Below are 15,119 nucleotides of genomic sequence, written 5' to 3'. Positions count from 1 at the left end.
CCAAAGACTTAGCCGCAATGGTTGAAGTATAAATTCAGTCCTGATTAATGACATTGCTAACTGGTTTTGTCTTCAGGGGCTATAGGATGCTTCTCTCCCATTCTTTCCCTTTATAACCCTCTTCCTCTCCTCTTCTTCCTCTTTTTCCTGCTCTTTCCCGCTCTGTTCCTTTGTGTATGTAGACTGCACATGCATGGCTCCAGCTATCCCAAAGCAGTCGCCCTCCCTCCCGTGTGCTGTGCTGCCCTTCGCTCCCTCACTATTGCACAGGCTGTTTCCTGTGTCTGCTTTCTTTGCCCATCTGGCTATGACCTAGCAATACTTTTTTTTAATTGAAGTATAGTTGGTAGACCATGCTATATAGGTTTCTGGTATTCAATATAGTGATTCAGCAATTATATAATTACAATATGCTCACTATGATAAGCATAGTTGCCATCTGTCACCCTACAAAGTTCTTACAATATTATTGACTATATTCCCTATGCTATGCTTTTCATCCCCTGACTTACTTATTTTATAATCAGAAGTTAGTCCCTCTTTATGCCCTTTACCGTTTCACCCATTTCCCTCCCCTTTGGCAACCACCAGTTTGTTCTCTGTGAGTCTATTTCTGGTTCATTTGTTTGTTCATTTGTTTTGTTTTAGATCCCACATACAAGTGAAATCATGGTATTTGACTTTGTTTGACTTATTTCTCTAAGTGAGCATAATACCCTCTAGGTCCATCCATGTTGTTGCAAATAGCAAGATTTCATTCTTTGTTATGGCTGAGTGATATTCCATCGAGTCAATGTACCATATCTTCTTTATCCATTCATCTGTTGATGAGCTCTTAGGTTGTTTTCACATCTTGGCTGTTGTAAATAATGCTGCAACTTTAATCTCATCCTGAGCATCTTTTATGAGGAGCTCACTCTAATTTCTACCACCTTCTCCTTGCATGTTATTTGGGTTTTACTTGCTGTTCTTCCTCACTAGACTATCAGTTCCTTTTTTTTGTGGTTCTGCCTTGTATTGCCAGCTCCTGGAAAGTGCCCAGAATACAGTAGATGCTCAGTAGCTGTCCACTAAATATATAAGTGAACGTGTGTATTTGTATATGAAAATTTAAGATAATTTTCACAAGTCAAAAGAGAGTAATCTTAGTATGTCTAAACAAAGTAAGTATAAAACAAATTTCAGATGAAAATGGAAAAAGAATTTGCATTTTGAAAATTGTACAAAGTTTGACATAGAATTATATAACAAAGACTTTTTAATCATGATGGAATAGCAATCAAAAATTAAAACTGTAGTTGTTAAAAAGGTTTTGGACCTGATAAATATTAATAAATAACAATATTATGAAAGCAAACTTTCTGTATTTTGAGTTTCTATTAAAGTAGTAAGAAAATATTGCATATGAATTAATGTATGCATGCACCAAATAAATATAATGCTTGGTAAAAATTATGAAATGCTCTTGCAACAATAGAATATTATTTTTCTATGTGCTGTATATTTGTAGCACTTAAGCATTCATAGTTTCTATTTTTCTCATTTTCTTATATCAGTTGATCTTTCTTTTTTTCTCCTGATACCGTAATCTGATGTGAATATCAAAGTCATTAAGGTGCTGCAGTGATTATTTTACAGAACAAATTCACTTTCTGAAATCTAGTTCGTGTGTATGTATGCCTGTGTGTGTATACAGATATCCTTTACAAATACCTTAATCACTTTCATTGGAACAGGAATTAATTTAGAAGTCATTTTGCAAATAAACTAAAGCCCAGGGCTCAACATAAAGGATTCTTGTGGTTATAGTATTCATAGATGATAATAACTTGTTATGTGCTAGGCACTGCTCTAAGCACTTTACATGAGTTATGTCCTTCTCACCTGCTGAGAGCAGGTTTTCTTATGATCCCATGCTGTAGGTGAGGGAAGAAAGACACAAAGTGGTTAGGAAATGCGTCTGGCCTAGCACAGCTGGGCACAAGGGAGTGCTGGGGTCAGGCCTTGGCAGTCTGACTGTAGAACCCGTGCCCTTAACCATTCTGTTTAGACTGCCTCTCAGACCCATTTGCTCTGCTTCTTTCATGCACAGACTATTTTGCACAATCCTGTTCTTTGTTATGATGATAACAGTATTTTGTAGTTATTTTTTGTCTAGTGAGAAAATTGTTAGTTCTTTCATAACAAGTTTTTCTTATGTGACATGGATACAGGAGCACAAAGGTCAGTCAGAGTTGCATTCTCTGTATCAAGAATTTATTTTCTGTCTAAATTCTGAATAGATGTTGCTATTGGAGCTCCACAAGAAGACGACTTGCGAGGCGCTATTTATATTTACAATGGCAGAGCAGATGGAGTATCATCAGCATTTTCACAGGTAAAACACTCTTCTGTTTTCAAAAGCATTAATAACAAAAGCTTTCTGGAACTTCTTGGGCTAAAATGGACTTATTTTTCTTAATTTTTTCTTTCAAATATTTAATATTCTAATTTACGAGTTCCTTATGATAATGGTAGGTAGTCTCATTGACAACTCTTCGAAGCCTTTTTTTTTTAATGGGTAAGAAAGAGCTCTGGTTCACCTCCATTCTATTTTGTCTTTAACCTATTAAAGACTTTTCTCTGCATTTCACCAGATTTACGTCCTGAAGTAATACACTATCCCCAATAAGCCTATTTGGATTTGATTAACCATGTCTTGCATTGTGGCTAAAGCTCCGTATTTTGTGGATATCACACAGGGACAGCAAACACAGATACTCTGTATTCCTTGCAGGTCAGAGGAGTAAGACAAGAATACTTTAATAAACGTCCCTGATTTAACTGATCTCACTTTAATATTTAGACAAATCAGGACATTTCAGTACATGGAAACACTACATACACATACAGAGAAGAAAAGATTTTCCAAAGATACTTTTTTGGAAGTATTAGCTAATATGATTATTTTGTTTGGGTGAAACAGACAAATAGTTCTATATATTTAGCATGAAAGATAAAGTCTAGTAAAAAATATGTATTTTTCTTAGAAGATAGCAGCCTGATACTTACTAATCCATACTGAACATGAAATTAGATACAGGGAATAGGACCCACATGCCTGACTTGTGTCCTCTTCACATGCTAGGATGCAATCTGGCTTAAGAGGGTGGCTTTCATCATAAGCTTGAGGTTCTGCTAAGTGATTACAGTTGTTTTATTTTCCATATTACTTGTTTGGTTATTCATGTTGGCCAGGGAAATAAATATAGAGCCTGAAAGAAACTGGGGAGAGGGTGTCATGACTATTTTAGAAGGTCTATAGTATATAATTTTCTCTTTGCTCACAGAGTAAAGAAATGCATTTTTTCTAGTCAAAAAATAGATGTCACCCATCCACTTCAAGCTGGGAACTTTTGTTTCTCTTGGATACAAGTATTTGACTTAACTAAATGAATTTTGTTAATAAATGTGCCAAGGAGTAAGAAGGCTCATTATTTAATTAAATTATAGCTTTCCTGTAATATTAGGTGTTCAAAAACTGCTTCCCACTCAACTTACCTATTTTTTCAGAGAATTGAAGGACTCCAAATCAGCAAATCATTAAGTATGTTTGGACAGTCTATCTCTGGACAAATTGATGCAGATAATAATGGATATGTAGGTAAGTATAAAATTGAAATAAGCTCTACTGTGATGTTGCTTTATTGCAAAGTTAGAAGTAAAACAGGTGTGGAGGAGTTCTGATTTTCTGGTGATATTTTTCCCTTCATTTTTAAAGGTTTTTTTTTTTAAATTCAAGGATGGGTCAGAAATGATCCAATAATTCATGAGTTACACTGTTACTTACATTTTATTCCTTGTTCTTGAAAAAAAAAATTAAAAGCACCCATGAAAATAAATCAAACATATGATGACGAAAGATTTTTTTGTATTGTACTTTGAAAGGAGATTTCTGGGTGAATGTTTCTAGTCTAAAAATTGATTTTTGTTTTAGTAGCTTATCTTTATACCATAAGTTTTTATCATAACGTTTGTTTATATCGTAACGGGAAGAATTTCATTGTAAATGAATAGATTCAAACAAATGTGGAATTAATCTTAAGATGTAAGCATATTTTTTCTAATTAATTTTCTATAAATAGTGTTTTGATATAGTCAAACAGTGATATGTAGTTCAGTATTTAAGGCTGAAAAAAATTCTATTTGACTAACAATCATCATTAATCTGTGTTGTTTTTATCCTCCAGATATAGTGGTTGGTGCTTTTCGGTCCAATTCTGCTGTATTGCTAAGGTAAGATTGATACAATTCACTGCTTAGTGACAATTGGGCTGAATTGTAAATGATTGAAGGCAATTTTTAAAATCAGCAGTAATTATGATTAACATTTTTAGTATTCTGAACTTTAATTATTGGACTTTATGATACTTTTCCTTCCTTACATAAAATATAATTAAATAAACCATCAGACAAAAATCAATATTTTTAGAAAATTGAATGAAAAGTTCTCTTGATTGATGCCTGGAAATGTAACTGAGTTTGTATGCATGTACTCTTAATAAGCAGTTTCATGAAATTACTTGGTCAGTGGAAACTGACAAAACAAACACAAATTTTTCTTAAGGAAAAACAATACTGTAATTAATATTGCTAATTTTATTTTCTTCTTAGGACAAGACCTGTAGTGATTGTTGAAGCTTCTTTAAACCATCCTGAGTCAGTAAATAGAACAAATTTTGGCTGTATTGAAAATGGATTGCCATCTGTGTGTATGGATCTAACCGTCTGTTTCTCATATAAGGGCAAGGAGGTTCCAGGTTATATTGGTAAGGGTGCCCTTACAGAATTAATGCCTGAGAGAGTGTGTACTCCAGTCATTAGTCTCACGATCATCTTTTGAACCCCCACTGTGTTTCACCATATTGCTGAACACACCTTTCTTTTCCTTCTTCTGGATTCTCACATTGTTCTAACTAATGAGTTGGATGCATTAAGAAGCTATAGCTGTACAGGGATTATAGCAAGAAGTAAAGCAAGAAGGGCCACTTGCTATACTCTTTAAGGTGAACTAACTGAGCTTGATCTGTAAGATCTCATTCAAGTAGAAAGAACATTACCACAGCTCTTCCTCTGAAACCTGGCTCCTTAGAATGTAGAACTGGCTTATGTTGGAAATCCTGGAAGGGAAAAGATTCCTTTCTTCATATTCTATCTTGTTGGAGTGATTGAAGAAGCATACCTCAAATCTAGCCCCTGATGGTGATTTCTGTACATTACACACGTCTTAAGGATTTTCTATGAGTATCAGATCCTGAGAGTCATACCAATTTCCCTATACAGGGGTAACTCTCAGTTATCTGCTCTGGAGAAAGTAGCATTGATGTGGCTCATCCAGAATTGTGGCTCATTCCAAACCACATGTATGTGACTTCATGAGTATTACATTTTTTCTAGAAGATTAATGTTCTTAATTATGCTAATATTTAAGCTAATACTTAAGAGTAACTACTAATGAACCCAGGCCATGGTAGGGGAGAAGCATACCTGGGTTTATCATTTGGACATTAATAATTCACAAAGTTCATGAGCCCCACAAGACCTATCAAGTGTTGATTGTACATATGACCTTACAGGTTCTCATCATCTCATATCATGAAGGTCAGCAAATAATTATTAACCAAACTATGCGTATGTGACAGAAGTCTCAGCTTGAATTAGTCTGTAATGGGAAGTACAGAATGAGAATGGTATCTCTACCTTAGGTCCGACTAATGTTGAATAGCGCTCTGCCAAAGTCCTAACTAGACCAGCACCGATAGGGTGGGGGGCAGATCCTTCATCTGGTTACAGGTGGGAGAAGGGGCAGTTTCAGAGCATGACCTCAGTCACACAGTAACACAGACAAGCTGATGGATTTTGTGAAAAAAAGTTAAGTAGGTATGACTATTTCCCTTTATGTAAAATCAATGCTTGTACTACCAATTCCATTGTGACCAGATATTTCTAAAAATGGCTGAAATAAATATATGGAACTCATAAATAATCACAGCATGGTTACAGAAACGTGCTTTATAGTTGTCATAAAATGACTCCTTGGGTGAAATAATTCACATGGTAAGCATGTTTAATAAAACCAAGACATTTTGCCTCTTACTGTGAGTGGATTTTATTCACCCTTTTTTCATTTACTTTTTGTCTGAATTTGGGGTGATGAATTTGTAGATGGCCATTTCAATGGCAGCTCCATCTCTGAGGCATTGAATCTCAGTTATTGTAATTTTGAAGCCAATTGATATGGACTTTATTTATTCTGTAAATAAAAAAATGTTAAAAGATTTATCTGAAATTTGTAGTAATATAGGTTTTGTACTTATATTTCCTTGTAGGAAGTAGACAAAATCTTTCCAGAAAAGCACATTACTCCTAACATGTCAGTGAACACCTCAGGAATTAAATAATTTAAAATATCAATTATGAGTTATTGTTCCTACATAATGAGTGACACCTCAGCACACTATTAGATGTAGATTGTTTTGCAAAAAAAAAACCTTTTGGTTAAAAAATAGGTGATACTTTCTTGTAAAATCAGGCTTGGAATTTTTTTATTGTTATTTGTAAATTTCCTCATGTTTTTGCTTATTGAAGGTCTTCTTTAGCAGACGGTTATTTACTATGTCAGATTTGATATAAGTTCTTGACAGACTGCCAAAATATTTACTGAGAGAATGCCTTTATTTCTTTATTTTTGCACAAATCAACTCTGGAGGCTAAAGGAGAAACCAATAAAAACATGGAGGGACTAATCAGGGCTTAAGTCTGGAAAAGAAGATGTCTTTGAGTAAAGTGTTTTTATAGATTTGACCTTTGAATCTTGTTTGCCTTAAAAACCCAAGAAACCAAAAGAAAAATAGCAATCTCTCAATTGGAAAAAAATGGAAATAAATATGAAATTAGTTGTGTAATTACAGAAGATAAAATTATACCAAGTGACATATTTGAGCACTGTAATCTCCCTGTACTTCCTTAACTAGACTTGGATGTTCTAAGGACAAAAAGGACTCCCAAGAAATCTGAAACTTTACTCAGAACTTTTATTAATAGTAACAATTTGGGTGTTGTAGTTTTTAAATGTTTATATATAGGAGGATTAAGCAGACAACTAAGGATATTAAATCTGTTAAAAATAGAAACCTAGAGACAATTTATAAACTTACTTATAAAAACCATTTTTGAAATTTGTATTTTTCAATTGTTTATAGTTCAGGTTAACTTTAAAAGGCTATTTAATGAAGACAATTTAAGATATTTCCAGTATTTCATATAACTTTGACTATTACCACTTCAATAATGAATAAATGCTTTTAGTAATTACTTATATTAATTGCAATTCTCTATGCAATTTTGCAGTTTTGTTTTATAACCTGAGTCTAGATGTGAACCGGAAGATAGAGTCTCCATCGAGATTTTACTTTTCCTCTAATGGAACATCTGATGTGATCACCAGAAACATAAAGGTGTCAAGCAAAGCAGCTAACTGTAGAACACATCAAGCCTTTATGCGGGTAATGTAAACTAGTTTTTATTAATGAGTATGTAAACTTTAATATTATCAATACAGTAAAAAAGTTTATTGCATTGCTAACTTTGTATAAAACATAGTTTAAAGCAGGTGTTATTGTCTCCTGAACTAGCTGACCAGTTGTTCCAGAGTCAAAATGTTAGACAATCCTGTGACCTGGATTCAAAGTCCAGTTTTTGCATCTTCTTAATTTCACATTATCATCACATTTTACTGGGTCACTATTTTTAAAGGTTTGCCTTTTCCTTTTTACAATTGAGTTTACCTATCCCTGTTTGTACCCTTGCCTAGAGATGTAGATATTGAGCAGCTCTGCTGAGCTTCAGATCTATTCTGTAGCAGGTTTAATTTTTTGCTGGGGGGCTGGCAGGGGTCACAGGGAAGTTGCTTTGTTTTTCATGCGGCTCTAATAAAGCAGACTCCAACATGCCTGCTCTTGGAGTACGTCTCTGTCTCTGGGCCAGCATTGTGAGTGATGTCAGTGGGAACTCACACAGTTGTGCTGCTGGGGGGATCATCTGTGGGCCAGGACAAGGACTCTCATGATGGCTTGGGGTATGTTCTGCCAAACACAGCTGATTTCATGTTTCTTTTATTAAAACGCTCATTCCCAAACTGATCATCAGATTCCTCACATTGGTCAGGTTTTATCATATGAAGCAGTGCCAGGCCTTTTTCATTAGGGAATGGTGTACTTCATCAGAAAAATCTATTGTCACAAAAATGCCAAACTATTCCCAGGAGCCCTTTCTGGGATCTCAAATAGGAGCTTCAGCTTAGAACTTAATTTTCCCTTACATACTCATTCCAAGCAAATGCAAACAAGCATCAAGACTCCAACACTATTAAATGCTAAGAGCAATAATCCCTCTGCTATTGCCTCATTTCCCCTAACGGTTTTTATTGTCATATTAGAATAAAGCTGGTAGGTGGTTGAGAGCCAAGAGTATAGAACGATATTACTGTAACCATCATTTATGTGGTAGGGATTAAAGAGGGGCTTTTTTTAATCCTATATAGTTGTGATTTTATGTACATTAGTCAGTTTTAGAGACTAACTTTGAGACCGTTTTAAAGGCAATAAAAGGGCCAACATTATATATTCACAAAGAAAGATCCTGTATTGAGTTTGTATAAATGGCACCAAATTGAACTATTGATTTATTTAGTTTCTTGGCATTGTTCCTATGAGTAAGAGTTCATCAAAATTGTACAGTTTCTTTGGAATAAATGTGTAAGAGGTGTGACAGTTTAACAGCGGATTCTGGTTTCTGTTTGTGGCACGTATACTTGTGGTGTCACCGTTGTACTGATGGCAGCGGGTTACAGCCATTGTCTTTGGGCCACATTGTCAATGTCAGATAAAAGCACTTCACTCTGGGATAGGTGTATTAGTAGGAACTTTTGAAAAAGGTTTTTTATTGCCTCCAGTATTTTTTTCCTTTCTTAAATTACCTTGCTTTTGTTCAGGACAACTTGAACTTACATATAGAAAGGGAAAAGGCTACTCCAACCCTCTCACTTGCAACAAATCCATGGTGGACGTAAGACCCACAGAAGCAGCTGCCCCGTCCTTGAGTTCTATCAGAGAGCTTTAGCTGTTATTTAGGAAGCTATGGAAATAGAGTGAGTACATTTTCCAGCCCCACCAGCACGGTAGCCTGAGGCATTTGGAAATGTTAACACTGCTATGCCTCTACAGTCTGACAGCAGCCCATATTCTTCTACCTTCTTAATAGTAGTAGAAAAAAAGAGGGACAGTGGTCGGGATGCCTGAATTGTTCCTTTGTCCCATAAAACATGTCCAATATCAGGAGTATAAATACACATATGCGTTTTACCTACATGTCCCTTATTATGAAATGAGGTGACATTTATTATGTGCTCAGCCCCACAGCCCCTACCTCTCAGAGGACTCCGTAATAGAGGTTGACCTCTCTTAGTTGGCATGCTTTGACATGATCTGACTTAGTTGAGCACGCTTTCCTTGTATAGTTGTTCCTATTGGCTACCTTCATTTATCCATCTATTCAATTCAATACATGGAGAACCTACATTGCATCAGGTTCTGTTTGAGACACTTCTATAGATCAATGAATGAAACATAGAAAGATTGCTACCTTCTAAAGCTAATAATCTAGTGGGGTGAGACAATAACATGATAAAAGTATAAATTTTATGGTATTTTAGAAGATACAGGTGATGGGAAAAGGGCAGAGTACAGGAAATTATGGCGTGCTGGCGAAGGAATGAAGGACGCAACTTTAAATGGTGGTCAGAGTAGACTTCACTCAGAAGGTCACACTTGAGCAAAGAGTTAGAGGAAGCGAGGAAGTTACCCATGCAGATGTCTAGGACGGTGGTTCTCAACTTCAGCATGTAATGGCATCACCTGGAGGGCTTGTTAAAACAGACATTGTTGGGCCCCACCTAGAGTTCCTTGAAATTCAGTAGATCTTCAGTAAGGCCTGGGAATTTGCATTTCTACAAACTTCCCAGGTGGCACTGATGGTGGGAGCTTGGGAACCATTGTTTGAGAACCCCTGATCCAGGAGAAGAACATTACAGAAAGGAGTGCTGGGTAAAATGCCTCAAGATAAGAGTGTGCCTGGCTGCTTAGGGAACAACAGGGAGGCAAGAATGGCTGGAAATGTGAGGTAGGGAGAGAGTAGCAGAACTAGTGTCAGATCGTATAGCAGCTGTGACTTTCTCTGAGTGACATGAGGATCTTTCCTGGAGTGTTGTGCAGACAAGTGACATGATCTGACTTAGCAATAAAAAGGAATACTCTAGCTGCTGTGATAAGACTAGACAGCAGGGGACCAAGAGTGAAACAGGAAGAGGATGCTGCAGTAACCCAGATGAGAGATGATGGCTCCCAAGAAGGTGGTGGCAGTGGATATGGTGAGAAGTAGTTGAAGACAGATCCTACACAATTTTGCCAGAAGATGAAATGTCTGGCATTTGAGAAAGAAAAGCTCCAAGATGGCTTTTGCCCAAGTAACTGATATAAGGGAAACGTTTAATTTTTCATACCTTACATATTTTATCTATTGAAGTTCTCTATTAAACATCACTTTTCCATCTATGAAAATGATTCCACATCCACATATTTGAGTGAATCTTTGTCTTTGCTGTATTTAGACACACAACTTTATTAGATCTTAATGACTCCCTAGGACAAGGTCTTAGGACAGGGATAATTTTGAGGCTGTTTTGACTTAGGAAAACCTGATCAACAGTTGGCAGCAGTTTTTAGAAATGTTGGAGCAGCCATGGTAGTGAGACTCCCTTTAAGGTTTTTACAGATGATATTTCTTGGTTAATCTTGATGGAGTCTCTGCATCAAAATATTCACGGGTGTTTGAAAAAGGAAGAGGGGTGCTACATTGGGACAACAAATAAAGTAACAAGATCCCTCCCTGCTTGCAGCATTTCCAATAAAAAGCTGAAATTTCTGGCCTAGTTATCAGACCAGGAGTGCATGACCCAGTGATACACTGAGATTCAGTGAGTTCAGAAGAAGTCAACCTGCCTACCTGTATAGTAGACTAATTCATTCTTTTTTTTCCCTTTGATTAATTATGCTTTTCTTTCCTCTGATTTATCAAATTTCTAGATTTTGGATTTATAAATAAAACAATTTTGTTTTGTTACATAAGTCTTTAGTGACTCCTACAAAACCCTTTTCAATAATGACTTCAGGAAAATGAATGTGTATTTGATTAGTAAATACCTTTTACTTGTAGTTTATATACTTATATTGTTAAGCTATATAAATACATAGTTCAATGAAGTGCCATTGGCTCCAAAGTACTTATGTTTTAACCATAGCACACTATGGACTGATCCATATCTGTATACATTTCTACTGAAAGTCAAAGTGCAAGCAAACCATGTGTTTATACTGGTACTGTGGTATTCTAGAAGCAGATCGATTATTCCAGCATGTGTGGATTCTCTGTTAGATTGAAAGATTGAATCCAGGATATTATATTTTGCATGTTTGCATTCTTCTTAGTGCCAACACAACTCATTACATAAGGCAGAAAATCAATAAATATTTTTAAAATTTATGTATGATGTGTTCTGGGTGCTATTTAAGGAATTCCATAGGGGAAAATCTCAGAATGTTCTATTGGTGTAATGGTTAGAGCACCTGTCTTGAGGGTTTTGTCTTTTCTCAGGGAGTTGTGGTGCCAGATGTTTGAGTTTTCCACCTCCTGATTCAAGCTTACTAGATAAAGTGATTATGATCACAGGTGATGGGACTGGCTTAGATTCCAATCTACACCTCAGTCTTCCCTTCTCCCTCCCCAACCCATTCCCTACATTGGCACTAGAGGAGTATTTCAAAAACATGAATCTGATCATATTCCTTGCTTAAAATTCCTCTGTGTAAGAACCTCCTCCTCCCCTTTCAAGTACAGATTAAGTGGTCCTCCTTCTGTGCTTGTGTATGCATGTATCAGAATGTTCATCCCCCATACCATACATGTAAATTCATGGGTTATAGTCTATGATGTAAGTAGTGACTTTATTTTGTATCCCCAGAGCCTTCCTTGTGCACTGTAGATCCATGAATAAAATCTCAAAATGTTTATACCTCAACATCATTTTTCATTCAATAATATTTTGTAAATATTTCTGGCTCTACCCTTTAAAAATTCTTTCACTACATAAACACAATAGGAGGACACAGGCCTACAACTCAGTTCTCAAGTTGGCCATAAACACAGATTTCTATGAAGGTCAAAAAAGAAGGCAGACTTTGTATAATTTCACACATATGCTGATTTGCATCCTGTGGGTTGCCCTGTTTTATGTAATTGTCCATAAAAATGTGTCAAGGAATCTTCATTATTTTTAGTATATATATAGCACATGCCCATCTAAATTAAAAATATTCAACAAATCTACTTTTTCCCCTCCCACATAATTAGTTACTTCAAGACATTTTTTATATTATAGCTTTTGTCCTTAGGTAGAGCTGTTAAAGTTAAGTAAGTGTGAATATCTGTCAAATACCATTCTTGAAAGAGTGCACGTACATTTTATATATTGTGAGAAAAGCATAATTAATAGTTAATTAGGATAATGAAAGTAATATGCACCAGATGTAGAGAAGACCTTGTGGAAAATTAGTATGAATTAGATAACATGTGATATGGTCAAAGCAAGCTTGTTGAGAAGAATTAAAACAGTGGACATGTGGAGGGACAATCAGTGGCTGTCTAGCTCCTATATCTAGGGAATAATTTAATCAGGTTTGCTATTGTAATACTCATGGCTCAAGCTGTTCCATTTTCACAAGTTGATAACTTGGGATTTGGGCCTTGAATTACCGCATTCCTTTATGGTCAAGGTTTTGTGTTCAGATGATCACTTATCAAGTAATTCAATAAAATCTTCTCCATGTATAAGAATGGAAAAGTAATGAGAGATCTTGAGAACTCTGATTCATGTTCTAAATCTTCCACTTAATTAGTACAAGTCTAATATTGGTTATGTAATTCATTGTCTATTTAATGTTCATTGGTTGTTTATAAGTTTTATTTTCTTTTTCTTATTCCTTCCAAATATTCACCAGAATTTCCTATAAGAAATATTCAGTAATTCCTTGGTTGGCTTATCTAGCTACATTTTGAAGCAACATACACATGATAATTGTAAGGTGTAACATCTGTTGAAACCTTAATAAGTGCCAAGCACATCATGCCATTGAAGCCTCACAATGTAGGTATCATCACCACCATTATTATCATTATTCCCATATTCAGATAGGGTAATTGAGCCATACATTTACTTGCCCAAGGTTACATAGATAGTAAGTGGTGGACCTGAGATTTGAATTCCAGTACTCTACCTCCAGACCACTTGCTTTTAACCACGCTATACATATATTGGTAATATTATAAATGGGAAGAAAAAATTCATCCTTTTTTTATAATTACATAAAGACACAGAGTAAATGTAGTCTTTTATGTGATGTCATCCTTATTAATTCATTGACTTTTATGAAAAGTTGCTATACATGTAGTAGCATAGCAATAACCTATATGATAGGTTATTTTTTCCTAGCCATTAGCAATTACTAATTGATGAGTTTTGGAAATAATCCATTTTTATTTAGTTTTGGACAGTAATATTTAAGCCATATTCAAAACCTGAAATATCTATAGATAAATAGAAAACTGATCCTACAATGTCACTCACTGGGAGGTCTGTCAATTATAATGCTAGGGATCTACTTAGAAACTCACCTAGCATAAATATAAACCTCAGTTAGGGCTTAAGGTAATGATCATGTCTTAGCCTTGGTGAAAATAACTGAATCTCTTTGGGGGCAAAAAGGGACTCTGTTGAATCTTTTTTTTAATCTTCAAACTGTAGATTGAAACAGGCACACGAAAAGTAGAGTCAAACTGTGATGTAAAGCTCCCACATCAAAATGTGTGACCAATTCTTCAAATATTTCCCAAATGTATTAACAATTCTAATACCAGAAAAAACCCTGCACAGTTCCTGTGTAGATAGAATATAGCTCCTGATTGTTAACTACACCTCAAATCCTGAAATCGTTTTCTACTTTTAATTTTTGTTGTGTATAAGATACTTGTTTTATTAATTTGTAATAAACATCTTATTTCATGTAATGTAACTAAATTATCACCTGAATTCTGTTGTAAGTCCTCATGGATTACTTTATTAGTTAAATCTTATTTGCCCACCCTCTTAGATAAGGAGAAAAAGGAGTCTGTTTTGTTCCATACACTTTGAAAATCAGTCATTTCTTTCTAGGCAGGGCATGGGTAAGAACTTCCTAAGAGATACCATGTTTTATGTCTTCCATGACTTCTGTATTTTTTCATCAACCTGAGATTCTGGAGCACCTTTGCTGTCTAGGAAAGCACTTCCTTAATTGAATGCCAAATGCTTCAGAGGGTTCTTTCTTGTCAGTGATTTTACTGTTGTACATATGTATGTTAGCAAATAATTTAGATAGTGATGTGGTATATTCCTTTTTGATGAAAAAGGTAGTGAATAATCAAATGAAGGGATAATAAAATAATCTTCAAGTTCATGAGAAAATATTTTTATAAGAAAAACAATTCTTACATGTAGAAATAAAGAGTAAAATACATGAATTGATGATCAGTGTGATCAGCTCCAGAGCTGTTTCTTTGAGGCAGAAGACAATACATTTTAAAAATCTAATCATTCATAAGGACATTTTTGACCACATGAACATAAAATTAGTGCTGTGAAAAAATTAGTAAGGTATTAAATTTAAAAGAATGTCACATAGAGCAGCATGGCTTCTGAATGGGTTTTAGTTACTGTATAATCAATAAATAAATTCAAGATATGTTTCTTTGTGAAATGTAAAAGCACAATAAACCTAGAAAAAATATACCAAATAATAACAAAAGGATTAAATATAAAAAACAAGTGACTTTCCTATATACCATTCATAATCTGTAGAAACTGTAATGGGAAGAGTTTCAAGAATAGCAACAAAAAGGCTTTTGCATAATAAATACGAAATCAAATGAAT

At 35.1% G+C, this 15,119-nt stretch overlaps 1 protein-coding gene across 2 annotated transcripts in view; it reads left to right on the top strand.

Annotated features, from left to right (window-relative positions):
• The window catches only part of ITGA4 (integrin subunit alpha 4), a 64,432-nt gene that overhangs the window by 26,141 nt on the left and 23,172 nt on the right, over positions 1–15,119 (top strand). For both annotated transcript variants that reach the window (XM_073218594.1, XM_073218595.1), the window contains 5 exons: positions 2,283–2,377; positions 3,553–3,643; positions 4,230–4,275; positions 4,654–4,808; positions 7,390–7,544. In XM_073218594.1, the coding sequence (XP_073074695.1) occupies positions 2,283–2,377; positions 3,553–3,643; positions 4,230–4,275; positions 4,654–4,808; positions 7,390–7,544 (542 nt within the window). The remainder of the gene's footprint in view (positions 1–2,282; positions 2,378–3,552; positions 3,644–4,229; positions 4,276–4,653; positions 4,809–7,389; positions 7,545–15,119) is intronic.

This window comes from Manis javanica, chromosome 12, assembly GCF_040802235.1.
Source record: "Manis javanica isolate MJ-LG chromosome 12, MJ_LKY, whole genome shotgun sequence".
Taxonomy (NCBI): Eukaryota; Metazoa; Chordata; class Mammalia; order Pholidota; family Manidae; genus Manis; species Manis javanica.
This window is presented reverse-complemented; position numbering and strand designations above follow the sequence as displayed.